The sequence below is a fragment of the Nasonia vitripennis genome, chromosome 5 (genome assembly GCF_009193385.2).
Source record: "Nasonia vitripennis strain AsymCx chromosome 5, Nvit_psr_1.1, whole genome shotgun sequence".
Taxonomy (NCBI): domain Eukaryota; kingdom Metazoa; phylum Arthropoda; class Insecta; order Hymenoptera; family Pteromalidae; genus Nasonia; species Nasonia vitripennis.
The window spans coordinates 10,286,965-10,313,445 of NC_045761.1; the positions used below are offsets into that span (position 1 = coordinate 10,286,965).

Sequence of the window (26,481 nt, forward strand, 5' to 3'; positions counted from 1 at the left end):
TAATCGAAGAACAAAGAATCCGGTCTGGCGGAAGATACGTCTGTCCGTGCTGGCGAAGCGCGAAAGAGTGAGAAAAGGCTCTGACCGCTAGGGCAGCTCGAAGGGAAGTGAGCCTCGAAGAGTTGCTTCGTCGAAAAGCCCTCACTCGGCCGGACAGTTTGCAGCGCCGGCCGTCACGCGTGCAGCGATCAGAACGAGGGATGAGTTCGGGGTCTTGGTGGGGAGAGGCGGGGGGCGACAAGCTTTTCGCGACGTCTATGTACTTACGTGGACGATCAGCAGTGCGCGAGCGGTGGTTCGCCGAAAAACAAACAAGATCGGCGCCGCTGCAGTCCGGCGGCGTACGGGGGCCCAGTACCGGGAAGTAAAGCCACGCAGTTTACACTACTTAGTACGAGATTCGATATTGTTGCGCGAGATTCCGGGATCGTGTTGTTGATGATCTGTATCGTGTAAACGGTAGGAGGACAGGCTCGTTTTTTGTACGGGTACATACAGGCGTATACATATATCGGGCAGTATTTGGTAGGTGTACGTGCATTTGTTAGTTGTCGATTGTTGCAGAGTAGCAACAACGTGAAAGTGGCGGCCATTTTTATTTGTTACATTCGCGTATCGAGATCTAGTATCTACTTAGTGCATTAATTGTGAGATCCTCATTTGTCAGAATACAAAAGCGGCGGCGGTGGCGGGGGGAGCGGTTGGGGATTTTTCGGTTTTCTTATGTTGCCAGAGTGCGGGACTCGCCGGCGACAGTATTTGCGCGGAAAATCATTCGCGAGTTAACCATCGACGAGGAAAGGTCGTCTAACGGGGTAGAAATTCAAAGTCGAGATTTAAAACCATTTTTTAAAGTGACTGACCGTTGGCGGCCATTTTGTTTTTTGCTATCGCACATCGAAAGTTCGAGAGTTTGGTGAGCGGCGGTCGGCGGAAAATCATTCGCGAGTCAACCGTCAGAAGGGAAGGTTCGGCAGAGTCACGGAGATGATTTTCGAAGGCTTTCGGAGACTCGAAGTTTGAAAATCAGTCGCGGGTCAACCGCCGTCAAGGAAGGTTCGGCGTCGCGGAGGTCAGAGTGCAGCAGGACTAATTTTCGAAGGCTTGGAGGTTTGAGAGGTAGGTGCGCCGTCCACCTAATATTATTCGCGAGTGAACCGTTATAGGGAAAGGTTCGGCGAAGTCGCGAAGGGCCTACTGCGAGGGACGTAGTTTCGAAATCTTCCGGAGGCCATTTTACGTTTTCATAAAACTTTGACGTTTTGCTACAATACTTCGATGTTTTACTTTTTCTTTTTCTATATCGATGATTGGCTTTTTAAAAAAAAAATTCGTTAATATTTTTCGTGGAAGGCTCAGTGCGTGATTACTATTCGAAAATTTGCGGAGACCATATTTTTTCTCATATCGAAAGTTCGAGATACGTGCGGCGGCCGCCGGAAAATCAGTCGCGAGTCAACCGTCAAAGGGGAAGGTTCGACAGAGTCGCGAAGTCGTTGAGGGCCGAGTGCAATGGAACTGATTCTGAAGGCCTGCAGAAGCTCGACGTTCGAGAGGTAGGTGCAGCGGCGGTCTGAAAATCATTCGCTAGTCATAAGGGATGGTTCGTCTTTTACAGAGTCACAGAGTGTCGTGTACAATGCTTTTTAGAAAATCTTCGGACGCCATTTTTTTGTTCGCACATCGAAAGGTCGAGATATGTTTGGCGGCCGCCGGAAAATCAGTCGCGAGTGAACGGTCAGATGGGAAGGTTCGGCAAAGTCTCGGAAAGTCGTGTGCGAAACGTATATTCTAGAATTTTCGGAGGCCATTTTTATTTTCTCATATCGAAAGTTCGCGATACCTACGTACGGCGGCCGCAAAAAAATCAGTCGCGAGTGAGCAGTCGGAGAGGAAGGATCAACAAAGTCGTGAAGTCGCGAAGGGCCGTGTGCGGGACTGATTTTTGTAGGATTTCTGTCACTCCAAATTCTAGAGGTAAGAGCGTGGCGAGTGCCTGAAAATCATTCGCGGGTCAACCGTCGGAAAAGGTTTCGGCGTCGCGGAGGGCCGAGTGCGGTACGTAGTTTCGAAATCTTTCGGAGGCCATTTTTGTTTTCATCAAACTATGACGTTTTCATACAATACTTCGATGTTTTACTTTTTCTTTATGAATATTTTTCGCGGAAGGCCGAGTGCGAGACTACTTTTCGAAAATTTTTGGAGGCCATATTTTTTTCTCATATCGAAAGTTCGAGCGGTAGGTACGGCGCGGGGCGCCTGCTTAAAAATCATTCCTGAGTTAAGCGTCGTAGGGGAAGGTTCGACGAAGTCGCGGTGGCGAGGCAGAGTGCGGGACTTATTTTAATATTTCGGAAGCCATTTATATTTTTCGCGCATTGGGAGTTTGGGAAGGTAGGTGGCGATCAACTAGAGGAGTCATTCGCGAGTTAACCGTCGGAAGAATCGTTCGGCAAACAGCGAGACTTATGTTCGGACGCTCGCGGGGGCTCATTCGCGTCTTGGCCGCTGGACAGAGAACATCGAAGAAGGAATTTCATCTCTGATAAAAAATCGTTTAAATATTTTTCTTTGTCGTCCGCCATTTATTTTAACCCGCGTATCGCGATGTGCTACGACCGAGCCAAGCAATACCTGTTGCGGAAAATCATCCGAAAGTCGACCGTTACAAAGAAGGATGATCGAAGCACCGGAGCAGCGTCCGGAAGTTTGAATGTACTTCATCAAAAAAGTGATAGGTAAGATTTTACGTATATAATATTTTTAATTTTATTCCGCCATTGTTGCAACGGAACGTTTTGTTTCTTTTTATGTATAACTGTGCCTTGTTCTTTTTGACAAAGTTTGACATTTTTTGCAACACATTCCTAAAATTTAGTATCTATTTATGCAATATGCATATTGTAGAGAAATATAAAAAACAGTTAGAATTGTCTCGCTAGCGTTAGTTGCCCCGACCATACTTGCGATAGGCAATTTTCGAATAAATCGAAAAAACGGCTTAATATTGGTCCCGATATGACGTGTTAAATAACGTATGCAGGGTATAATTAAATAATCTATTACACGCCTTTCTTTCTAATATTAAATTATTACTTCCTATGTTAAAAATTTATAATAAAACGTTATTTATAGCATTGGGAGGCATAAATCCGCATCTATGTCACGCCTATCCATGGCATAAATAGTACATTACGATACGTGCGACTTAAATGGTTCGGTTTTACACGGCGCTTAGCGCCCTCGCTGCGCTCGGGTGCTAACTGCGCCGTGTAAAAAAGAGTATCGTATAAAATTTTATAGCACAGACTACTAAAATCCGCAAGTCTCGCCTATTCGTGACTAAAGTAGTCCTTATTTGCACCGTGTTTATCACACTCGCTCGCTCGTGCGCTAACCTCATGGTGCAAATAAGGACTACTTTAGTCACGAATAGGCGAGACTTGCGGATTTTAGCAGTCTGTGCTATAAAATTACAGATAGGCGTTACTTAACGCGGAGTTTAGCCACACTGTTCTATAATAGTCCATTATTGCACCGTGCTGATCGCCGTCGCTACGCTCGGGTGCTAATACACGCCGTGCCGTAATGGACTATTTATACCACTTGTATAGTAATATATTATAATATGTTTACATTTCCCTTCAAAATAATGAAGTTGAAATTTGCACCGTTGCATGTGCAACGAATTCGTAAATTCGGAAGTCGTTCCAAATTCAATTGTAAACGCCTTGAATGTAAAAAATAGCATTGGAAAACATAATTGCAACATAAAAAAACTATGGAACACCCCTCAAATCAACAATAAATAGGGGTTGGAATACTTCAAGACCATTAGCCCATGCCATTTCAGCTTTATTGTCGAATAAAATGTTCATTAATGCAAGTCACTGGATTTTTAAGACGGATTATTGTTTTAATCGATAATATACACTCCAGAAAAAATTGTATTAAGATGCGAGGTGAGGAAGCCTTTCAAAATGTCGGCTGAAAGTCCGTTGCGTATGTCATTTCGGCTTATATGACGTGTCATATTTTGAGGATGTCTGATGTATATTTAAACAATAATCTGTCATAAAAATCCAGTGACTCACATTAATAAAAATGTTACACGTCATATAAGCCGAAATGACATGCGCAACGGACTTTCGGCCGCCATTTTGAAAGGCTTCCTCACCTCGGATCTTTATAAAATTTGTTTTGAGCATGTCTGATATATATTTAAACAATAATCTGCCATAAAAATCCAGTGACACACATTCGTACAAATTTAACACGTCATATAAGCCGAAATGACATACGCAACGGACTTTCGGCCGCCATTTTGAAAGGCTTCCTCACCTCGCATCTTAATACAATTTTTTCTGGGGTTTATATTATCGATTAAAACAATAATCCGTCATAAAAATCCAGTGACTTAGCTTAATAAAAATGTTACACGTCATATAAGCTGAAATGGCATGGGCTAATGGTCTTGAAGTGTTCCAACCCCTATTTATTGTTGATTTGAGGGTTGTTCCATAGTTCTTTATGTTGCAATCATGTTTTCCAATGCTATTTTTTACATTCAAGGCGTTTACAATTGAATTTGGAACGATTTTCAAATTTACGAATTTGTTGCATATGCAACCGTGCAAACTTCAACTTCATTCAAAATACTTATTTTGTAGCACCTCGTGTCATAAATCCGCATTTATGACACGCCGTAGCGTAAACCTCGATTTATGCCACGCTTGTACTTAAAATGCACTTGCTAAATCTCGGTTTACGCACATTGTGCCATGAAATATCGTACGATACTAGGGGAGTAAAGGGATTTCACCCTCGCTTCGCTCGGGCGATATTGTCCTCCCGAAGGTGAAACTACTTTACCGCACTAGTGTCGTAATATACTATTATGTCATGCCTATCCGTGGCATAAGTAGTCCTTTATTGCACCGTGCATATCGCCCTCGTTATGCTCGGGCGCTAACCGCACGGTGGAAAAAAGGACTGCTAATGCCACGAATAGGCGTGACAGCGGATTTATGCTAGTCAGTGCTATAAAACAATGTACGATACACGTGCCAAAGTCGTTCTTCGTGGCACATCATTAAGCGCACTTTACTGAAAAAAAATCACAGCCATTTTAACTGAACTCGCACCAGTAATCCGTCATTGTACGAAGACTCGCCAAGATTACCGTAGAGTTCAGCAGTTTTAAAGAATCAGTTCGGTAGTTTTTGCTGGTGTCCCGCGTAAGCGACCAATTTTACGAGTCGCGACTCGCCAAAACTACCAGTGGCACACCGTTGTTCTTACTGAACAGTCGTTAGGGTGGCAGAACGGTTAAAACTACCGGACTTTACAGCAGAAACGACTGTTTTTTTTCAGTGTAGCTACGCTCGGGATCTTATACACGCCGTGTCGTAAGGTACGATACTATAATATTTTGCTTTTACTTTTTCTATATCGAATTTTTTATACCCGATTGTGGCTTTTTTAAACAAAATCTGTTAATATTTTTGCATGTCCCTTTCGTATATATAATTCTGGCTATTTTTAATATAAAAAGTAATTGAGGAGAGATGCGCCTAGCGCAGGGCAGTGCCCAGCATGGGACTCTATCAGTTCCCGGCCTTTGACGCGAGATTACGGCCCTCGCCCCCGGTAAGTTAGAAGTTTTTGACCTTTTAAAAGTCATACTCGCCCTTTTTCCCAATATGGAACCTTTTTTAGCAATTTTTAAACCGTCAATCTCTTACCTTAAGGAAATGCTGAAGAGAAACTGCGATCGATTTCAATAAATTTCGAAAATATGGATAAAATCGAGGGCAAACAAAGGTAAACCGGCTCAATGGTTATCAGATGTTTACAATGTACACTTATCGCAATTTTTATAAATATCAATGGTGTTCCATACAGGCGACACTTTTTTGATATCCAAAAAAATTAGCTTTTACGGTTTTGTCTTCCCATTTGGTTATTTTGCAATATTAATGGCCTTACCGCACAGAACCACCATTTAGAAAACTACCATTTAGATGTCCCTATAACAGCAAGCAAATCCTCCAGTTTGAGCAACTTTTATGACCCTAATCGAAAGTTATAGTTAAATTCGCTAATTAGTTCTATACTGGGCACATCTTCCCTGATATTACGTTTGTACTTTTTTTTTTACATCAAATTTTGCCCTTTTTTACTAAAACTTATTCAACAGTTTGTTCCTTTTTCATATCAAAATTTGACTTTTTTTATATATACTATTTTAATATTTTGTTTGTACTTTCAACTTCAATCTTTTCGGGTAGATTTTTGCATACATTTTACGACTATCATACCTAACAGCTTATAACTCGATAGCAAAGCGCAGCAAAGGATTTCTTGGTGATGTACGACAAAGTGCTCGGTCGATGCGTTTTTCCATAAAGCCGACAGCTCGAGGCTCTACACCTATAGCTCTCCCACGCACATCGCGAGGATTCTTCTAACCTATACTAACCTCGCGCGATAATGGCATTGTCTTGGCTCGCTTGGCGGGAGATACACGCGCTATACGTGTGTGTATATGCAGGTCTCATTACGTGACACAATCCGTGCAGAGAGCCGAGCCGCGCCGCGGCTGAGGCCCCCTTTATCTCTGTCCTGCCAACGCGCAGAGTTCAGTCGTCGTTCGTTCGTCGTCCGGTGTCTATGTGATTCGCGCTCTGCAGACCGCTCGCTGTGCATCCGTTTCTGCTTTATGTTTTTCGTTCTGCAATTGCTGAATAGTTCTGAGCTAAGGTAAGTCGGTCAGTGAGTGAACTAGTTTGATTTTCCTTTCTTTTGCGTGCAGTGATAAGAATTTTTGTCTATTTCTTGAGCATCACGGAGACAATTTTTTTCTATTTGCTAAATGCGTATTGACAAAGAATTACAGTTGAAGATTTTTAGCTTTGCTTTTTACAATATTAGAAGAATTAATTTTTTTCAATGGAATGCAAGTAAGTGTATACGATTTGATTGAAGCGTACAGTCAGTTTCCTTGCATTAAAATATTATGTAAATTGTTATGAAAGACTACTTATAGAAGCATTTTTAGAAATCAAATTCATTAAAAATTATCCTGCACTAAGCGAATTTTTTCTTGTTTTTCTTTAGAATTCTAAAGTTAACTAACTGTTAAATTTAGACAGTTTTTCTACCGATTCACTCACTGATTGATTTATCAAAAGCCAATGTGTATTCGCTTGAAAAAAGTAAATAAGAAAGTGCTACATTGATGCTCTACTTTTATCTTTATATTTTTTTTCAAGAGTGTGGTTAAAAACAATGTTCGGATGAGAATAATTGTTTGTACGCGTCCCGATGGAAGTAAAAACGACGAGGAATAGCTGCGAATCAATGGTTGTTGTGCTGCTTGCTTTCGTTTGAAATCGCGCTCGGCCTTCTTTTGATTAGAGTCCCGTGCATGCTGCCGCTGCTCTCGCTGTGAAATCATGTGGAACCGAAAAGTGTGTATTAGGGTAATCGAGCTGGTAAGTGTTAATATTTTGTGCGCAGGAGAATTGTTATGCTCTGAAAGGCAAAAGTGCAGTTTTGCGAAAAGAGTAAATTATCTTATGTGGAGTCTTTGTTTTTAATTAAATGAGATATGCAGTTCGTGAATTTCGTTAATACAAACAGTTTTATGATTAGATTAATAAATTATTAGAATTTTTGATAATTTTTTGCTGTTGTACTGAATCGAATCAATTTCTGAAATTCTACTCTTTACTTATTAGTTTCAATTTCACACATCAATGATTATTTGAAATTATTTCTTTCGACTTTCTCATTTGTTTGCAATGGTAAAGAGAGTATTTAACTATCGCAAGACTTGACGAAAAGCCTCCAAAAACTAGTTGAAATTCATTAATAGCGAGCTTTACTTTCGCAATGTAGCTTCTGTGTATCGCGTGCGTCGTCGCTTTGAGGGTGACGGACGATGAAAGCAGAAGAGTCTTCCATTACCTGCGTAATAGAAGTCTTGAGTGGTCTCTTTTAAACAATGTTACCTGGGGTTCAATTGGTAAGCATATAAACAAATCGATTATATAGTTTATGAAAACGATTGCTGCATTGATGCCCGTTCACACCTTTTTTGTTTACTTTTTTTCGAAAATGCTTTGGTTTTTTAAAGTTGTTACGATCTCTGACAGTTCAGCCTAATTCAAGTATTGTTTCATTAACTGCGATAGAATAATTTAAGGTAGTTCACCGGAATATTTATTTTCTTAGGATATCGCTCAAACTTTGTTTACATGTTCAATTAAGTGTCCTCCACAACGTGGCATTTTTTTACCCCCCAAGCGATTATTTTTTGAGATATTGAACCTTGAAATTTTGTATTTTATCATGGGAAGCCTATACTGAGTCCGAATTTTGAGGATATTTAGTTGAATTGCAAAGCGAGTTTTCTTAGAATATTTTTTAAAAACTAGCTTATGATGTAAAATACCAATACAAATCATGGAGAAAAAGTTGGAAAGGGCAAACGAGGCTTTTTTTAAAATACAACAATTCAAAGTTTTCATCCCATGCTATCAGTATATCTATATAGGTACGCAGTGTTCCTCTCTCGTACAAGTTTTGAGAGTATTTTATACTCTAAACAATTTATATCATCATTCTAATGTTTCATACTATAAATTGTAAGGTTTTGACATTAGATAACACTGTAAAATATCGTAAAAAAGGAATTTTATAATAAAAACTCTAATTGAGCACCACTGCAGTCGGTGAACTACCTTAACAAAAGATCCAATTTTAAGTCGTCCGTTTCAGCAGGAAGCTACTATTTTCCTATCCGTATTATTAGAAACGTTTACCGCTCGTCATTACGCAGCATTATCCTATCGCTTCAATGCACGCAACATTCCGCAAGAGTGAAAATATATCTTAACGCTCATCCTGATAATGCATTCACTCGATGAAAACGACAGCAGTTGCCAAAACAACCGACCAAACTTTAAAGTGTTCCATTGTCTCGAACGTACAAACACACGACAAACAAAGCAGCGCGACGTTCTCCTTACACCTCACAATCACCGAAACGAAAGTTGATAAACGACTCATAGATCTTAACCAATTTGAAAAACCTCTCCCATCTCTTTGAAAAGGCTCCACCTTCACTCGTAGCTCAATCCCTTGCATTATTGTACAGAAAAAAAGTACACCCATATAACGAAGCAGCAGCAGCGAAATCGTTCCGTGACAAACAAACGACAAACGCGCATGTGTGTTCACAGGTGCCGCTCTTGCGACAGCGACTTGTGGAGGCTACATCATCGTAACCGCAGGTCTGCTCATCGCAGCCGCCAGTGGGGAGCTCAGGGGCCGAGTGACGGTAATGATACGACAACGCGAATATCTACTCGTTTCTTTCGCGTTAGTTGCTTCGTTATAATAAATAGCTGAAGCGATTAAACGCGTCGACCTAGGCTAGAATCGTTTCTTCGCGAACCTGATTCATTCTTTCCTGCCCCGCCTCGAGCACGTAGTTGCAGCCTCGCCTATATGTAGATGCATTAGACTGAATACTTTTGCGCTCAAGTTAGTGCTCTATGGGATATGGGTGTGTTTTGGAAACTTATGAAAAATACCGAATTCAAGGAGTATGATATGAAATCCCCAGAGCGGGTGTATGCAATGCCATAATTCATTAGCGTTGTTTAGCAAGTATAGCATGAAACATTCAAATAAGTACATGCAGGATTACATTCATTAAGGCTCGCTCACACAAAACGTGCGTAAACTTACAAGTTTCTTTTTCTTCATTCAGTCAAAAAATTTCACATAGCAGTCGCGTATGTTTTAGAATTAGTTATATACAGCGTGTTTGCGCAACGCCAGTTCGAGTGCGCTTGGCTCTTTAGCAATATACGTTGAAATTTCTTCTTGTCCTTTTTTTGTTTAAATCAAGATTTGCTTCTTTTATCACGACAAAGTGATGCCCGTTGTAAAACTCGTTCGATTATTTACGCGGAAAATAAGTCTGAGAAGCTGGAAGGAAAATTCTCCCGGTCAAGTCATTCGAATGGAATTCATACGATTTATTGCGCGCATATAATCATTGCATCGGAGGGCTTATATTCTGTTCGCCTATTACAGCTAAGCAGTTCTCGCTTCGATAAGAAATGCTTGACTGGTCTGAAGTGTTATATATTTTAAACCAAATAGTCGGATATCCTCTGTTGCAAAGCCTCTCTCTCTCTCTCTCTCTCTCTCTCTCTCTCTCTCTCTCTCTCTCTCTCTCTCTCTCTCTCTCTCTACCTCTCGAGAAAATCGCTAAAGTTACTAAATCAAGAAGACAAACACCCATAGGGTCGGTAAACAAAGGCAAGTCAATTGCTCATGTCCACTCCGTAGCCGAAAGTCCGCCGTGAACATATAACGTCAGCGCGTTTCAGATGCAAATATAAATCTGTCGAGTTAAAGCGCGCGGCGCGCGCATACAAACACCGCCGACAAGAAATGCACAACATGAGCGACGAAAAAAAAATACGATGAGAAGCTCGCACACGTGAACCATGAATAACTTATAAGCATCGTAGACTCGCGAGCGAAAATGGGTCGCTCTCGCCCGCAGCATCCTAAGCGTGAGAACTTACGCGACGTAATCCATGCGCTTATGTATAACTATACGTACACATACCGCCTGACATTGAGCGGATAGACAAGGTCGCGAGAGTCCTTTTTCCCCTCCCGCGCTTTTCACTTTTTTTTCCATCCTCGGCCGTGTGTCTTATAAACCGGGCTGAGCTATCCTCGCGGGCGTAACGAGTGTCACAGACACACACAGACGCGTGTACCACTACCGCAGCTGCATGTGTGTACGGGTATCCAGAGGCACGCAATGCTGTCGCGATTATATTGGGCCCGGCCTCACGCGTCTGTTGTGCAGCTCCATTACGCTCGCGCTTGCTTATGGGGATATGTGTAACGCGTGTGTACGTTGTTTTGCGGCGGCGCTATTTTAATGACTCATAAACCGACACACGATTATTATTCTCCGGGCGCTCGCGATCACGCCCGTCTTTCTTTTTCTGCCGTATATCTCGACTATCCTTTTTTTCTTCTTCTAGTTACCGTGCGAAGGACTCGTATTTACGCGCGAGTCGCGCAGACAGGAATCAAATTTCTTTGGACATAGGCGAGCTTCCTCGCGCGGAAAAGACGTGAGAGCGCGTTTATAGGTGTATACGCGCGGATGCTTTGTCGCAGCTCACGCAGGTTTTCTAGACAATAGGCTATTTTTGTGCGTGAGCCGAGCCTTTTTCGGTCGGGTAATTACGAGTGTGACTAATTCCTTATGAAACTCTCGATTATAAACTTTTATTTGATATATTATGCGCGCATGTACGAGCATGCATTATAAGCTGGAAAAATATTGCCGATCGTTAAGGGAAAATTGGCGCAACTCCTTTGATGTTTTTTTTTTGTTGGATGCAAAGTGGCTGAAATTATGCGTAGTTAGAGATATCATTAAAAAGGAGTAAATGTAATTCCTATTTTTAAGTCCGCTGAGTGAAGTTAATGCGACTGGAAATGGTTTTTGCTCTGTTAAAATTAACGCATGTATTCTATTTAAGATTCAGCGTTGAAGAAATCAAATTTATCTGACCCTGCATTCGATTTATTGCTTCCATGTGTTTCGTGATAGCGTCAATTTCATTGAGAGGCTACAAAAATGGTTATCGATTCCGGGAAATAAAATTCAATTTATTGCATGCGTTGTGCCGTAGTAAAGTTGTAATTGCTCTATCACACCTATATTGTGTATCATTTTGCGATTTATAATGCATCATTTTCAGTCAAGTAGTAACAGTCGTTCTGATCAGACGACAACTAGGCCCATTTCTAAAGTATACAGCCTTAAATGTTAAATTATTTCGAAGGAACGGTGCCTGTTGGGTCTGGGCGTGATCCTGTTCGGTATAGTGGGGGCACTCTCGATGGCCTCGATCGACAGTGTACCCAATGATCTGATCGACAACGCCGCGGTCCTGGGCACGCTGTGTCTCGTCACAGCCATGGTCTTTATCGCGGACATGCTCATGAGCCCCGTTGTCGGCAAGAAGAAGCACGACGGAACCCAGACGATCTCCAGCAAAGAACAAGGTCTGTCGTAGAGTCTGCGAATGTTTTTATGTAAGAGCAGATGATAATACAGCAATTATATACTGCTGCTAAGTGTATAGATTTTACTTTTTCTAGTATAGTGTACATACGTTTATGTGTCTGTATTTTGTGTTTCAAAATTATACCCAATTGGCATTATCGCGATTAACCATAAGTTTTAAGGAAAAAATCTGTAAAGATTGTGATGGATTTTCATTAAAGATTATATCTTGTGCATCAAAATTCACGATTTTTTGTTCAAAATTTGTTTCCTTCATTCGTTCGAATTCAAAATTCATAATTTGGCTCTTCGAATCTACGTAATCTTCGCGTGTAACGTCATCTTTTTTAGATTTAAAAATAGCTTTGCACGTAATATGTTCCAAAAATGTATGTTTGTTTCGCGTCTGTGGCAAGCCTATGTAGCCACGCGATTTTCTGCACAGAGTGTACTTGTAAAACGTTCAAGACACGCAAAGCTTGTGCACTAGCTTAAACTGTCGAAAAATGTGTTGCTTTATTATTTTATCTGATCTTCAGTAGTTGATACGTGATCAATTTTTCATTCACTAATGAATATTGCAACGTTAAAAGCACACTCAATAGCTCAGTGCAAACGTCGTTCCAATTCAAATTAACTCGCTTCGTAAAGCAGAAAATTATTAAAAGTGAGTCAAAGATTAAACGCGTTTCGCGTGAAGTAATGAGACAATAGTATACGTTAACATATGACTAATGCATTTCGAAAAAAGAAGCGCGATAGTCTGTCTTTAAAATCCGTATACTGAGAAATACAAAAAGTGCATTTATTACGGAATCTTATGTACTTATAACGGAGTTTCAAAAAAAGTAGTCAACTGATTCATTTCTTGAGTCAACTTGTTTTCACACTTATCGATTCATACCACTTGGAGAGTTTCACTTTTACGAAGACGAAGAATATACTCATTGAAATGTGCAAGCCATTCATCTAAGTGTTGTATACCTGCCTATATTATGATAACAAACGCAGCCACGCATTATTAACAAAATCAAAGAGCGAAGGAGGAGCGAAGCGCCGAGTTGCACATATCGCGGGCTCGTTTTTTGTTCGCAGCCAAGCAATACGTGACGACGACAACGATGACGATAAACGAGAAGGAGCCCAACAAGAAAGTGTCGACCTGGCGATCGCCGACGCCCGAGATGACGGAGAAGCGCAACAGCATGAACGACTCGGTAGTCGAGGATGATGATCGCGACGACAGGGAGCACAGGCTCGAGAGAGCTGAACGACAGATGCGCGAGTACGCGCAGAATATCGAGAACGGAAGGGGTGCGCGAGGGAAACCGATGGTAAGTAATATACAGTATTCCAGTTTTACAATGAATTTTCTTGACTCATCTTCATGCTAACTTTCAGGAAAATATAACCTACGTCTTTTAAGTATACATGATTATATAATAACTAGCATGATTACTATTATCCTAATTAAGGTATTAGAATCGCACGTAACTGACATTGTTTACCTTGACGCATTTCAGAGAGATCGCGACGATATGCCGAGGAAAATAAACGGCTACTATCGAAACGACGACGTGTACCAGAGGCCGGTTGACGAAGTGGACGACGCTCCGCCTTTCCCGACGAATGGAGACACGCCGGTTTTCGCCAAGGTCATGAATCCTGGCGTCAAGATTATGCGAGTCGATCGCGATGACGAGCGGGGATACGATAATTACAGGCAAGTTTAGGGTGGACCTTCAGGTGGTTTGGTTTTTGTTAACGAATTCGTTCTTTAGTGGCCTTGGGGTAAAAACGCTTTCGCTCACGCTTTGATGCAAAAAGTCTGGTAGAAGCACTCTTAGTGACACGCACGTGTTTCTTATTTTTGCTACAATAGACATAGTGATATTTTGGATGTGCAAGTCTCCAGGAAATGTTGTTGAAGGAATTGTTTGCGATTAATTATTTTTGTGTGCAGTATATAAATGAACAGAGTTGTTTAAAAGTTATTTTCTGTAAACTGTAACAATTTGTGTAAAATACAAATGTAAATAACAATTGAGAGTTTTACTGCCAGTATGAGAATATCCATCTATGTTTGTAACGACGTCATTTGATTTATCATTATAATATCAAGATCGATTACTTTTGTATTATTGATTCACGTACAGAGTTACCTTGATGCATTTTGCAAATCTCATGCTCATTACGAGCATTACAAACGCTTTAACTTTCCTTCAACTTCTTCGCACACCAATTTTTTTTCTCTTATCTCACGTTCAATTTATACATGAGTAAACTGATTCTGCAAGAGAAATCGGTGCAAAGAACCGAACAGAATCGTTCTCATCTATATAGCACGACGACGTCACTTTCCGTCAGAAACAATCAACATCATGAGCATAGAGTGTCAGTACCTTCTACCCGATTTTTTCCGGCCCGTACATCGCCGACATGCAGGGGCAAAGATTGCTTGCAGGTATTCCGATTCAAGTCAGTATGACAACGTTCCGACGCGAATGCGCGGCTCTTCCCCAGGAATCTTAAAGAGGCAGCGCGACGTGTCCTTCTCCGATCCGCGTCGTTCGCGCGGCTATCGGCCTCAGGAGATGGACGAGGATCACCCAGGACAGCAGCGCCGGCAGCATCGAGGCACACGGGACGAGATCGAGATGTTGGAGGAGTCTTTCGACGCGCTGAGAACGTCGACGATGACTACAACTACAACGAGCGCGGCTACGCAAACTACCGGCGCTGATAGGAAGACCAGTACGGCGACGATAATGGTTGGAGCTCCGGTCACTCCCAACGATCCCGGATATGTCAGACACATGTCCAGCAACTGGCCGCAGAACCTCAAGCCTAAAACTCCTTGAACGAATCTTGCATTTTACGCCACGACTTAATGAGACGATAATTTTGGAATCTGGGATTGGGCTGTGATGAACTGGTTCATTTCAGATTTCATAATTATCTAGAGAAATTATTTCAAACCAAATATTTAAGCACATGCTTGAACTTGGATTCAAGTGAACTATGTGTACGATTCTATGAACGTTTATTTATAGAATTCACGGACTGCCAAATCTAATTATCTAATATTAATGTATTTTCAAAATTTGCGGTATTTCTATATTATTCCGATCAGCATCAAAGCAACGTCCACGTTATTTACTTATATTTTTTGTATAACTGTGTACAATTTTGACTTAATTAACAATGTTGTGTATTCATATTAAAATTCTTCGATCGCATATTTCTGAATTACTGTTGTGCGAGACAAAGAATAGTTATGTATACTTGCTCTACTTTTTATAACTCTTACTCTTTTATATAATGGCTTAACGTCTACTGTTATATACCTCTCATGCTTAGAATGAAAGTCGGTTGGCTTATGACCTCGAAAAATCTTGTTCTGCACATGCTGAAGAAACATTTCTTCATTTTAAGTAACTAAAATTATGCTCAAAGTGAGTGCGTAAATTTTAAGTTCCAAAAAGTTAGTCTTTGATACTTGTTTTTATTTTTGTATTATTATTGTTTGGTTGTTCTGTGATTGCATCACAAAAAAAATATTTTTATGCATAAAAGTTGTGTAAAATATAGTATGTATAAAATACAGTAATATTGTATTCTTCGTTATCTGCATATGAGTGAATAAGTACTGAATGTTGCAACAAAAGAAACTATAGACTGTATATTTTTTATCAACCAATGTCAATCAATTTCTGGATAAAAATATGTATAGTTCTTTTTAAATATCTTAGAATTAACGTGTATTGTTGTGTTTTACTTAACCCATTCAACCAGAAAGAATGTATTCTGTCGTTGAATGACGCTGCGTTATTTAGGCACATACGTTAAGAATAAAGAAGGTTCGACATAATGAAAACAGCAACATTTTAAAATATCAATTTTTTTAATACAAACTTTCAACGTCGATTCGCCGCCTCCTCCTCGCATCACTACACTTATATGCGCATGTAATACAGTGTTAATAATCAGAAATAACAATCGCAAAACGGTTAGTTTTGTTCATTAATAAGACAATTAAATCGATATGATTAGTGTAACTTCTCTCATGTTTCCATGTAAATTGTACCATAATAAAATGAAACAATAGTGTACAATCATTTTCCGTTGCACTTTATATATGTTAATATATATATTTATAAATAATAAAGTCTCGTACGTATCAACTTCTATTTTGAAAAAGAAAACAATACCGCTCGAATTCGCGCGAAAATCCACGCGAAGCCACAATATTATATAAATCCATCTCATATGTATAATTTCCATTATAAAAAAATCCTATATAATCTTCCTCGCATCATCATTCTTAGCTCTCTCTCTAATTCTCGCCATCCTTGGAAGACACATACGCGACAACAAAATACAAAAAAGTCTTTCGCCATCCGCGGCGAATCAGCGCTACAGTCTCTCACGCCCAACCCGCTGATTCGCCCTTCAGAGTATAGCTCTTAGCTAATTACAAAATACAAAAAGAAAAATTGAAAAAGACCTTTGCTTCGTTAACTAATCGTTACTACGCGTATTTACATTGAGTGTGTGTGTGTGTGTGTGTGCGTGTAATATTATGATAAACCGATAAAATTCGATTGATTTGAGCATTTTCTTCTGTTTTCAAACAACAAACAACGTCGTCCTTGCATTCCTATAGATCGCGCGAAGGACGTCGATCTATCGCATGGTGAAGCCAATCGGCGGCACGCCCTGATTGTTGGTCGACCTCTGTTCCATCGTGATGTACTGGCGTATCAGACGCGATATCTCGTGAGCCTGCTCGGTTTGCAGCCTCGTGATACGCTGCTGCATCAGGTTGCCGCACTTCATGTCCAGGTATAGGGTGCCCTCCTCGGACTTGACCTTGCGCGTCGATATTACCTCGGAGTAAGGGTAATGGTACAGTGTTTCCTGTAATCGTTGATTAGGAATTCGATTAGCGTCGGTTTTATGGGGAGTATCGCGAGTCAAGACTGTAGATCACAAGTTATGTACGTACGTGTGTTATGAGGTCGATAAAGTGGACACCGTGTCGATTTAAAGCTAGAATGTGGTCTCCACCCTTCTCTTTACCCTCTGGTACTCTCTTAACAGCGAAGAAGCTCGAGCCGAACAGTGGCCATTTCGAAAGTATTTCTGTGAAAGCGAAATCATTTCGTTAGTCGATTGCGATCTAAAAGATCTCTCAGAACGATGAGAAGCGAATTTCTCTTACCGAGCACTTGGGCTTTGCAGCTCGCGATGCTGCTGTGTTGCACGTTGGACCAAGCCTGCTGTACCATGTTGGCCCATTGTTGCGGTCTGGGTTCTCTCAAACTTAGAGCCGGTTTTGGCAGGAGGTACTTGATTCGTTTCGTCGTCGGTTCCTCCCTCTCGTTTTTCAAGTCTGCCGCTCTATGGAGCAGGGCTGCGATCTGCGCCATGTCGTACTGCAAAAATTTGTTAATTTTGTACTCCTCGAGGTAGAAAGTGAATATTTTTAGAAATAATGTACGTACAATGACTTCCTGGGGTAAATGTTCCCCGGGTAACACCAGGAGCAAGCCTTCGAGGTAATCGGGCGCGATTTGGTTGAAAACTACCTCGACGTAGAGTGGCGCGTCCAGGCGCAGCGGGTAGTACCAAACAGACCTACAATTTTTCGAAAATTATTTTAACTTAGAATATATACCGGGGTAAATTAGAATCAACGGGTTCAATCGAGTTAGTTGATATTTTACCTGCAAAAGATAAGGTAGAACAGCTGATGGTTCTTGTGCAGCTCGGTGGTAACGTCGAGCACGTATTCGTCCCTCGCCAGAGGCATGGTAAAGGCGTCTCCGTCGACTATGCAGTACAATGAGAACTCGTCCATCTCGTGGGGATTCCTCACGGATATGATATTGCACATTTCCTCGATGACGTCCTGGAAAAGTAAACAATTAGCTTTAATATTAGCTTTATACCCCTGATTTTCATCGCAAAACTCAGAAGCAATTATTTTACCCGATTAACGTCACGTGAAATTAGAAACCTCCGCGGAGATTATAATACTATACAACAATGCGCATTTTATTCTGTCACGTACTCGCGAATACAAAGAGAGCCGTCAGCTCGTGGAGAGTAAATATAAAAACATATCCGACCCGACTTTCTACGCCCAGAGCGAGAATCCCGTGCGCACGTAAGAAAAGTATCATACGTCAACGAAACCGTAGGCCGCATTGTGCGGACGGAGATTGCGGTCGAATCACCATCGAGCAATCATAATTACAAAAGAATTTTATGTCGCGATTAGCGTCAGTAGCGAATTTTAATGAAATTTAATTATGTTTCAGTGTTTTGTGTTAGTAATCTGGACAACATCATCTATCGTCGATCTACGCAGCTTGCCGTCAGCTTCGCCAGCAATCTTTGCTCATCAGTGGACAAGTTAGTGCCCTCACTTACCACTTACAATAAATTTATTTCTATATTATATAAACATATAAACATATGACATACCTGTACGACCGTGGTGCACTTGGTGTTGATGACCCGCTCGGTGCCCCCAGGCAGCCTGTAGATCTGCCTCTTGGCGTTTCTACCGGCACTGATAGCCATGATCTCCTCGACGCTGGGCACGTTCTTGCGTCCCCCGTACTTGACGGTCTTCCTGAGGTTCTGTAGACAGACGGTGGCGGTACCGTGGTAGGCTCGCCGCTTGTCGTACGCCGCGGTCTCGAGATACTTGCTGAGGTAGGGCTTGAGGCCGTCGCTGCAGGTGAAGTAGGCCGCGACGATGCTGAAGAGCCGCCAGCCCCGCTGGCAGCTGTCCGGGTTCGGGCTCTTGTTGTTCGTCGTCTGCTTCATCAGTTGGCAGTAAACCTCGTCGCGCAGGAGCTCGAATTTATGGCAGTGCTGTAACCCAACAGGCGAATTAATTTTTTTCCCTTCCTCGAGTTCGCGGTTGTGTAACATACATACAGCTTATAGCCGCGGCGGATGGCCGATCGGTCTGATACTGGCCAAAGGCGAGAAAAAGAAGCTCTCTCGCGCGCGCGGGACATAGCAGTAGTTCCCGATCTCGCAACTTTTTGCTCCCTACTCACCATTAGGATCGTGTAGACGCATTTGACCTCGCTCATGTCGGGCGGCAACGGCTGATCGCCCATGTAGCGCATCAGGCAGAGGAAGCACTCGACCGCCAGTGCACTGAGCTCGTTGTCCAGACGCAGCAGGCTCTGCTCGATCGGGACCGGCGAGTACTTGACCAGGTCGACCTGCTCCTTCCACGTCCACTCGGCGCCGTCCTGGCTCTTGCCCTTCTTGCCCTTCTTCTTGCCTTTCAGGGACTCAATCACCTTGAGCGAGCCGCTGATCGAGCCGTCGGCCGTCTTCAGCATCTCGAATCTGAAAGTTGGTCGTTGATGTAGCCCCTTATCGCGCACTCTTCCCGCAAAAGTCAGAGTCCAAGTACGCGCGTGCACCGTTAAATCGCTCGCGCAGGAACAGCGCCGTGCAACCGAGCTCTTCCTCTTTTTCACATGCGCCGCCGCGTGCAATCATCGAGCTCGTGCGCGCGCGGCTCCAACTTTGACAAATAACAGATCTCGAATGCAAACAGACGACTGCCACGCGGAGACTAGGAAGTAGACGACGAGTCGACGTACGAGAAAGCACTAAACGCGTGTAACTCGAGGTACGGGCGGCGCAGCAATGAGAAGCGCGTATCCGAAGATAGCCGGGCTCACGTAGCTCTCGAGAGCAGAGGATAGACTTTTAATGATATCTTCCGTGCGAGCGCGTTATGCTTTCTCGGGTACCAGCTAAGGAGCGACTTCTTGCGCAAGGACGTTAATTACTCTCTCGGACGGGCACACGTAAGTACTTACGGCCGTTGTTCCGCGTTTTCTCGCTCTTGACCGAAGGGATATACGTGTCAACCTCTTTTTTTCTAGAAATTTCGAGGAGATTCGTAGATTTCTCAAACTCGCGGCTTTCGCGTACGGAAGATTCGCGTACGAGAATAAAAAAGAAGATCGAAAGTTCGGCTAGGCTATGTACACTCGGCTGTTGGACTTGCTCGTACGATGATGTGAGCTGGTGGGGTACAATATCGTCGGCGGCTTTCTTTTCCTGGTTTGGGTAGCGAGCGAAGAGCGCAGCGTAATTACTCCGCTTGATAAATATGTAGTGTACGCTGGAATTGATGTTATAGTTTTCCGCGTCACGCAGACTAATTCTCCCTTATTGGAAACATCGCGCGTACATAATTATTACAGGGAACGTTCTTGTGACATATCGGCAATTGCTGTTATCGACGCGGCATTTCGATGGAAATATTGGAGGCGTTGAAATGCATGGTGAACGACTGATATCGACGAAACGTCGTTGAATAATATTATTGCCACCCGTTAGCTTCCGGAGCGATTTCTCAACATTTATGACGGGCCGTAACGCCGGCTTAATTAAAAAAGTCTTTAAACGAACTCGGCCGTTAACTTTATTGACCCGTGAAATGCTTATATTTACTCATTGCAATTTAGCGCGCAGAGCAAATAAATAAATTCGGCATATCAAACGAGAAAACTCACTTGTCGGTGCTCTGCCTGAAGTTGAGCATGGCATACTGGAGCAGCGAGTGCTTTCCGTCGTTGACGACCGTCCGCGTGCCGTCAGCAGCCCCGTCGTAGAGTCCGTCTTCGTTCCTCGGCGCGGCGTCCTCCTGTTGACGCCACTCCTGGTTCGAATGCTGCTGGTGCAGCTGATGCGAGCTTCCGGACATCTTGCCGTTTTTCTGGTAGTGCATGCCGCCGTTGATCTGTGGCCCGTGGCCGTTGCGTCCGTTGGACAGTCCATTTTGCATGTACTCGGGGTGATGCTGAGGACTCGTCGAGGGTGGTACGGGACTGCCATACTGGTGACCGTGACTGGACAGCGGTGCCGAGTGATTCGCCTGCGAGACTATGCTCTTGCTGATTTGGGAGACGTGGTTCTCCTGGTGGTGGTGGTTGTTCTTGTGCGCCGGCTTGTGCTCGATCTGTAATTTTATAAAATTGATTTTGGTTTAAATTTTGTCGTCTCCGAGGGTAAAACAGGAACGTTAACGGGACCTTTGGCGAGCTTTTCTTCGGAAAAACTGTCTTCCAGCCATATGGCGCGGGGAGAAAAATTAATCGGGTTTACGGTAGCAGTTTTACGTCATAGCCGCGTTGCGGATTCGATTGTATATCATGGCGCACAACGGATTTTTGCGATACAAACGGGGGCTAATGGTGATTGCTTTATATATAGAGTGAGATGTGCGGCAATCAGACACAACGGTTTTACGCGCGAGCAGGTACCTATAGTCCTTCCTGCATGCGCTTTTTGACAAAGACAGAGATTCTGCAATCATGACCGGCCATATGTCCGCGTGGCGCATCTGCTCTCTCTGGGCGTAATTACCATTGGTCACATCGTCGCAGACGTCTCGTAAAACGGCTCGGTTTTCCCTTGCGTTAAGCTATTTACAGGTGTTATTATACTCTCGGCTTGCAAATGTTAATCGTGATAATCGCAGGGTATAATCGTTATGACTGGACGAATTATCATTAGCTGTACGTAGCTGTAAGTTATCAGCACTTTTTTTTCATCGAGTGATATCTGCAGCGCGTCTATAGCCCTTGGGTACACGGATTAAACGGACATTTCATAAAATTATTTACGCTTTATTTATCTGCAGTTGTTACAAACGGAGAGGAGACAGAGTCGAAAGCGAAAAAGTAGACGACGGGACTGAGAACTCGCGGACCCGAGAGCCAGAGGCCTGTGCTCTAACCATTGAGCTAACGTCTACGATGCATTCGGACGCTATGCATCGTAGTACGGCTCGGTGGACTCTTATCGCTGACTCGTCTTCGCTGCTCGCGTTGCAGACGTGTGCGTCTGTGACACAGTATCTCATTAAATGGGTATTTCTTCCGCAGGCAAACGCGAACTTTCTCAATAAACTTTGCGAGCTTCTGGACGGCTCAACTTTCTTTTGATAAAATTAATATTTCTGTATTTGTCCGTTTCTCTTAAAAAATTTCCAGCTAAACGCCAAGTGAAAATCTGACAAATTGTTATTTCATCAGCCGTCGGGTGCAGAAGCAAGATGCTGCGCGTACGGCAACTACGTAAATCTTCTTATCTCGGAACTTTACGACGACTTAACAAGACAATTAAACACCGACGCGTACTTTGCCCGACGAAGAAAGAATAAAATTAATTTGATCCTAATCGAATGCACGCGACCTCGATCGAGCCTCCCATAAGTGCCGATTTAAAGCGCCTCTTATCGAACTGCCCTATTGATTCTTCCTTCTCCCCTGATAAGCGACTCTCTTCTCTTTTCGCAAACGTTCGTGCCGCGAGTGCAAAGGTGCGCGCGAGCGTTTTTTCACCTTAAGTAAAATGCTATGTAATTCGATGCCAAGTTCAGCGAAATGATAAAACGAATTTCTTGTATACATCTCGGGTCAATCCGACGCAAGGAAAACCCACACTCCCATCGATACACGCGCACGCACAGGTCTCTCTCGGAGAGAGATGAATAAACGCACGCCGCGCAAAAAACACGTTCCATTGGAGAACGTGTACCGGTACTCTCTCTCCGTGTGTCTCGATTTTCGCCGCCTCGAGGATCGCAGCCGAAGAAATGCCCGGCAATTCCGCGATCCGGAATAATCCTGCATCTCCCGATCGGTGCGAGAACGCGCTTCGAGCGCTTTCTCGCATTTTGCGCCTACTTCGCCGAGGAGGAGCTCGGCTCGAGGGATTATTTGTAATGGGAAGTGGATTGCCGTCGTTATAGTGTCGTTGTGCAAATCAATGATTGTTTGCGGGGAAGACCGAGATTGCTCCGCGCCGAGGATTTAATTCCGTTTAAAGACCTTTTTCGCGAAGGTTTCGTTTTTGCCTCGACAATTTGAGATAAGTGCGTGTTAAAGAGTTTTTTCGAATTACTTTTTAACTCGAGGTGATGAGATATTTTTGTAAGGTTTACGGAGCTCGAGTGTCGGTGACAATCTTTTGATGTGTGTTTGAGAAGGAGTACGTAATTGCTCTCCGAAATTAAAGTAAATTCGAGCACACACACGTGTAACGGCACGAAATACCTCTTATCCCCTGACGCAATGACTGTTTCGCGAAAATAGCCGTTTTTACGGGATATTGTTTCGCCGCACGCGGTGACAGGTAGCTTTCACATTCTCCGTATAGATTCTATAATTATAACTCGCGATTTTTTGCTCGCATAAAAGGAGAGTTCGTGTACGCGCGCTCTCAGCACTCCGTAATCATATCGTCCATCGCTGAAAACGGCGTATTTTCCTAAGCTCGAACAAAAAAAATCGCTCTACCTACCGACGCGTGTATAATACGCGGGCTGTATCGGCGGAAAAACGTCTTTACTGCCACTTTCCTCAAATCCACGAGAGTGGATGCCGATCTTTTTGCACGCAGAGAGCCGTGCTCCCAGGCCGAAAATAAAAGAAAGCCGGTCATTACGAGCGGATACTCGTCCAGTAGAATCTCAATAATAAACGCCGCTACTGCAGCAGTGCCAAACTCGCACGGGCACCGCAATTTTCCCTGGCGAAATTATCCTAGCAGTTCCGCTTCTGCAGTGCGAGCTATAGACGCGGAGGTGCACGCGTGAAAAGCCGGTCTATCGGTAAAGCAATTTCGCGCTGTCCTAGATACCGCGACATGTGCATGTGTATAATATACATCCCCAGCAGCATCAGCAGCAGGAGGCTATCCCACTGAGATGAACTCCGGCAACGGCTCAAGAGAAGGAGAGAGACGTCGTCGACCCTGACCCAGATAATCCGCGATATGAACATCGCCGATGCAGCAGCGGCTCGCGCGCATACACATGCGGCTGACTTTACAGTTATAAGTCTGTTAGCGCGGATCAGGGGCTTTGTCCAGCGCTCGCCGCTTTTTGTCGCGACAAGTGTACTTATAACGCGGCAAGTGCATCATCTTGGGCGCGGCGGCGCAGCAGGATGCGGTAATTTTTATGGCGGTGTCGTCTTTTTTCGTTTATACGGCAGAGAGAAAGAGGCTGATTATTATACATTATCATCAACGGCGCCGATGAAATTCTTTATTAGAAACTCGGATGCGCGCGAGCCTAGAAAGTAGCTTATACGGAGTTTCTCGTTTCGACATTAAACACGCGTGTACACATGCGTTATCGCTTTTCGATTTTTGCGCGCTCGTGAAAGCACGCGAGATATGACGAAGTGTCACGGAGTTTTTGGATTTCGAATCCGCGCGATAAAAGAGTCGCGATAGATATCCTGTTACACACTTTCTTGCGCGTAAATATACACAGAATATACGTAAACGATAATCCCAAACGCGCGCGGCGCACACGACCCTGAACCTGATGAAAAGCGCGCGATTCCACGTTCCCTCGTTGGGCGCGGTAGCGGCGCGTATAGGATATGTGCGATTGTGTGTGTGTGTGTGTGTGTGTGTATACGCGAGAAAAAATTACGAGTGAGAACGCGAGTCGGCGTAACGGGCGCGTTAATAAGGAACAAAACGAAACTCAATCCCGAGGTCGTTGATCTCTCTCTCTCTCTCTCTCTCTCTCTCGGCAGCGGCGCGTGTGAGCCGGGAAAGAGAGCGAGAGAGAGAGAGAGAGAGAAATAGAGAGAGAGAGAGAGAGAGAGAGAGAGAGAGAGAGAGAACTCCTGTTACGTTGCTCTCGCGTAATTGTGGAAATCCGTCGTTAGTCGCTTCCTGGTGCTCCCGTGGATCATCTGCATGCTAAAGGGTGGCGCTGAGTCGGCTGATCGCTCGATTAGCTCTGCTCGGGTGATTGAGTTCGTGGTAACGGAACAAAAAACTTAATTTTTCCCTGTAACTCGGATCGGTTCTCTCACAGCAATTATCCCATTTTTGACAAAAAGTTACTTAATTCGACCCAGCCCTGATACATGCAAATTGCAGACGGAAAACAAATTCGCAGGTATACAGCATTATCGCACACGCTCACGCGTCGATTTATTCGAATTCACGCGCGTTATGGCCGTGAAATAATAACAGCACGAAGCTACACGGATCATCGAGCGGATATCTCGTTTGTTAAAGCACCGCGCGAGGTGCACGACGCTGCGAGACAAATTATATTGGAAGTACCGTGTAATCTTGAGCGACGAGCTATCGGAGGCACGGCTGATCCTCCGATGCAATAAGGACTACCCGCGCGCTGCGGAGGAATCGTTGCATATTGTGCTTAACTAGATGTGCATACACACATTCAAATTGCCCGCGTGTATGTACGGTGAGTGGTGACTCAATATTACGAGCACGTCGCGTTTAATTATCATGTTTGAAAACGGAATTAGCGTGCGACCTGCATGATGAAAGCTGTATTTTTAGTCGCGGATGTAATACGCGAGTTCTTTGATATTCCTCTCGTCGCGTATCGTAAAAATCATACGATATTCGGTAAGTGCCGCCTCGGAGGAGATAAAAATCGAAATTTAACCAGAACTCATGTCGCAGAAATTTTTTTCGAAAAGAAACCAGCGTAATTTATATAATCACGTTGCGAGAGGCGTCTGGTTTGTCATATACACGCTCATTACCGGTTGATATAGGCGTACGCGGCAGCTGTTTATTAAGGAAAAGCTGCTTTACTTTTCGAGAGAGGTGCCAGCGCCGATGGGTCGTCCGGTTATACCGGCTCGGGTCCCTTTTCAGCAAAGTGAAAATAATCACGATCTCTCTTTCTAAGCCAGTTCGATACAGTGTGCCTCTTTCAATTGCAAAAATCGAGCGTTTCTCGCGAAAAAAATGAGGGGACGAAATTCCGTCCCGTTACGCATAAATCCGAGAGTATAGCTGATGAGTTCTCGGATAAGAATCTCCTATTTAACGACCCTGTTTTTACTGCGCGTATAAAAAAAAAACGAATTCGCGAAGAGAGACCCTAATTATTTATCATCATCCTGTTGAAAATGGATGACGCCGATCGCTCAGCGTCGCCGCTATTCTCCGCGAAAACACTTTTCCCGCTCGACCGGTGTGCCCGATCGCATAAATAAGCCGATCCGCGTAAATTATTCATCGCCGCGCTTCGTATGTCCTCCCCGAGTGTAATGCCGCGACTCGGCTAGCGCGTCTGTTTCTCAGGAGAAAAACGAAGGAGAGTATTATATATACAACGACGCGCGAAAGAAAGATGGGGGAAAACGTGGACTCAAACTCTCGCGTATAAAGCCAGACATTAACGACGACCCGCAAAACAGTCGCTTCCGTTCTGAATTTCACATTCTGCAGTGAAAGGTGAGTAGCGCGAGCGGCGCTCTGCCTCTGGGCTCTCGAGATTAATCGGCGAAAGTCCT

The 26,481-nt window shown here is 43.5% G+C and overlaps 2 protein-coding genes across 5 annotated transcripts in view; one reads left to right on the forward strand and one right to left on the reverse strand.

Annotated features, from left to right (window-relative positions):
• The first annotated feature begins 780 nt into the window (after positions 1-780).
• On the forward strand, positions 781-16,239 carry LOC100679975. 3 transcript variants are annotated; one of them, XM_008217567.4, is made up of 10 exons: positions 781-1,119; positions 1,415-1,556; positions 1,619-2,738; positions 7,275-7,496; positions 7,903-8,029; positions 9,249-9,346; positions 11,898-12,120; positions 13,217-13,455; positions 13,645-13,844; positions 14,586-16,239. In XM_008217567.4, exons 4-10 carry the CDS (start codon positions 7,458-7,460, stop codon positions 14,980-14,982), a joined length of 1,323 nt encoding a protein of 440 aa, XP_008215789.1. In that variant the 5' UTR covers positions 781-1,119; positions 1,415-1,556; positions 1,619-2,738; positions 7,275-7,457; the 3' UTR covers positions 14,983-16,239. The 3 variants fall into 3 exon arrangements, with proteins under 3 accessions (XP_008215789.1, XP_003424575.2, XP_031788187.1); XM_003424527.5 differs by lacking the exons at positions 781-1,119; positions 1,415-1,556; positions 1,619-2,738 and adding an exon at positions 6,611-6,762; XM_031932327.2 differs by lacking the exons at positions 781-1,119; positions 1,415-1,556; positions 1,619-2,738 and adding an exon at positions 6,611-6,762 and having other exon boundaries at positions 14,645-16,239.
• The window catches only part of LOC100124138 (unconventional myosin-XV), a 65,784-nt gene continuing 55,309 nt past the window's right edge, over positions 16,007-26,481 (reverse strand). For both annotated transcript variants that reach the window (XM_016990081.2, XM_016990080.2), the window contains exons 27-34: positions 20,686-21,131; positions 19,201-19,501; positions 18,614-19,009; positions 17,851-18,035; positions 17,629-17,761; positions 17,346-17,559; positions 17,130-17,266; positions 16,007-17,041 (exon numbers count right to left, since the gene is read on the reverse strand). In XM_016990081.2, the coding sequence (XP_016845570.1) occupies positions 16,808-17,041; positions 17,130-17,266; positions 17,346-17,559; positions 17,629-17,761; positions 17,851-18,035; positions 18,614-19,009; positions 19,201-19,501; positions 20,686-21,131 (2,046 nt within the window). In that variant the 3' untranslated portion in view covers positions 16,007-16,807. The remainder of the gene's footprint in view (positions 17,042-17,129; positions 17,267-17,345; positions 17,560-17,628; positions 17,762-17,850; positions 18,036-18,613; positions 19,010-19,200; positions 19,502-20,685; positions 21,132-26,481) is intronic.

Bases quoted from the DNA above. Each gene is read 5' to 3' on its own strand.
- LOC100679975 (XM_008217567.4), top strand. From the start codon at position 7,458: ATGTGGAACCGAAAAGTGTGTATTAGGGTAATCGAGCTG. The intron at 9,347-11,897 runs GTAATGATACGA...ATTATTTCGAAG, and splicing joins AGCTCAGGGGCCGAGTGACG to GAACGGTGCCTGTTGGGTCT. The intron at 13,845-14,585 runs GCAAGTTTAGGG...GATTGCTTGCAG, and splicing joins CGGGGATACGATAATTACAG to GTATTCCGATTCAAGTCAGT.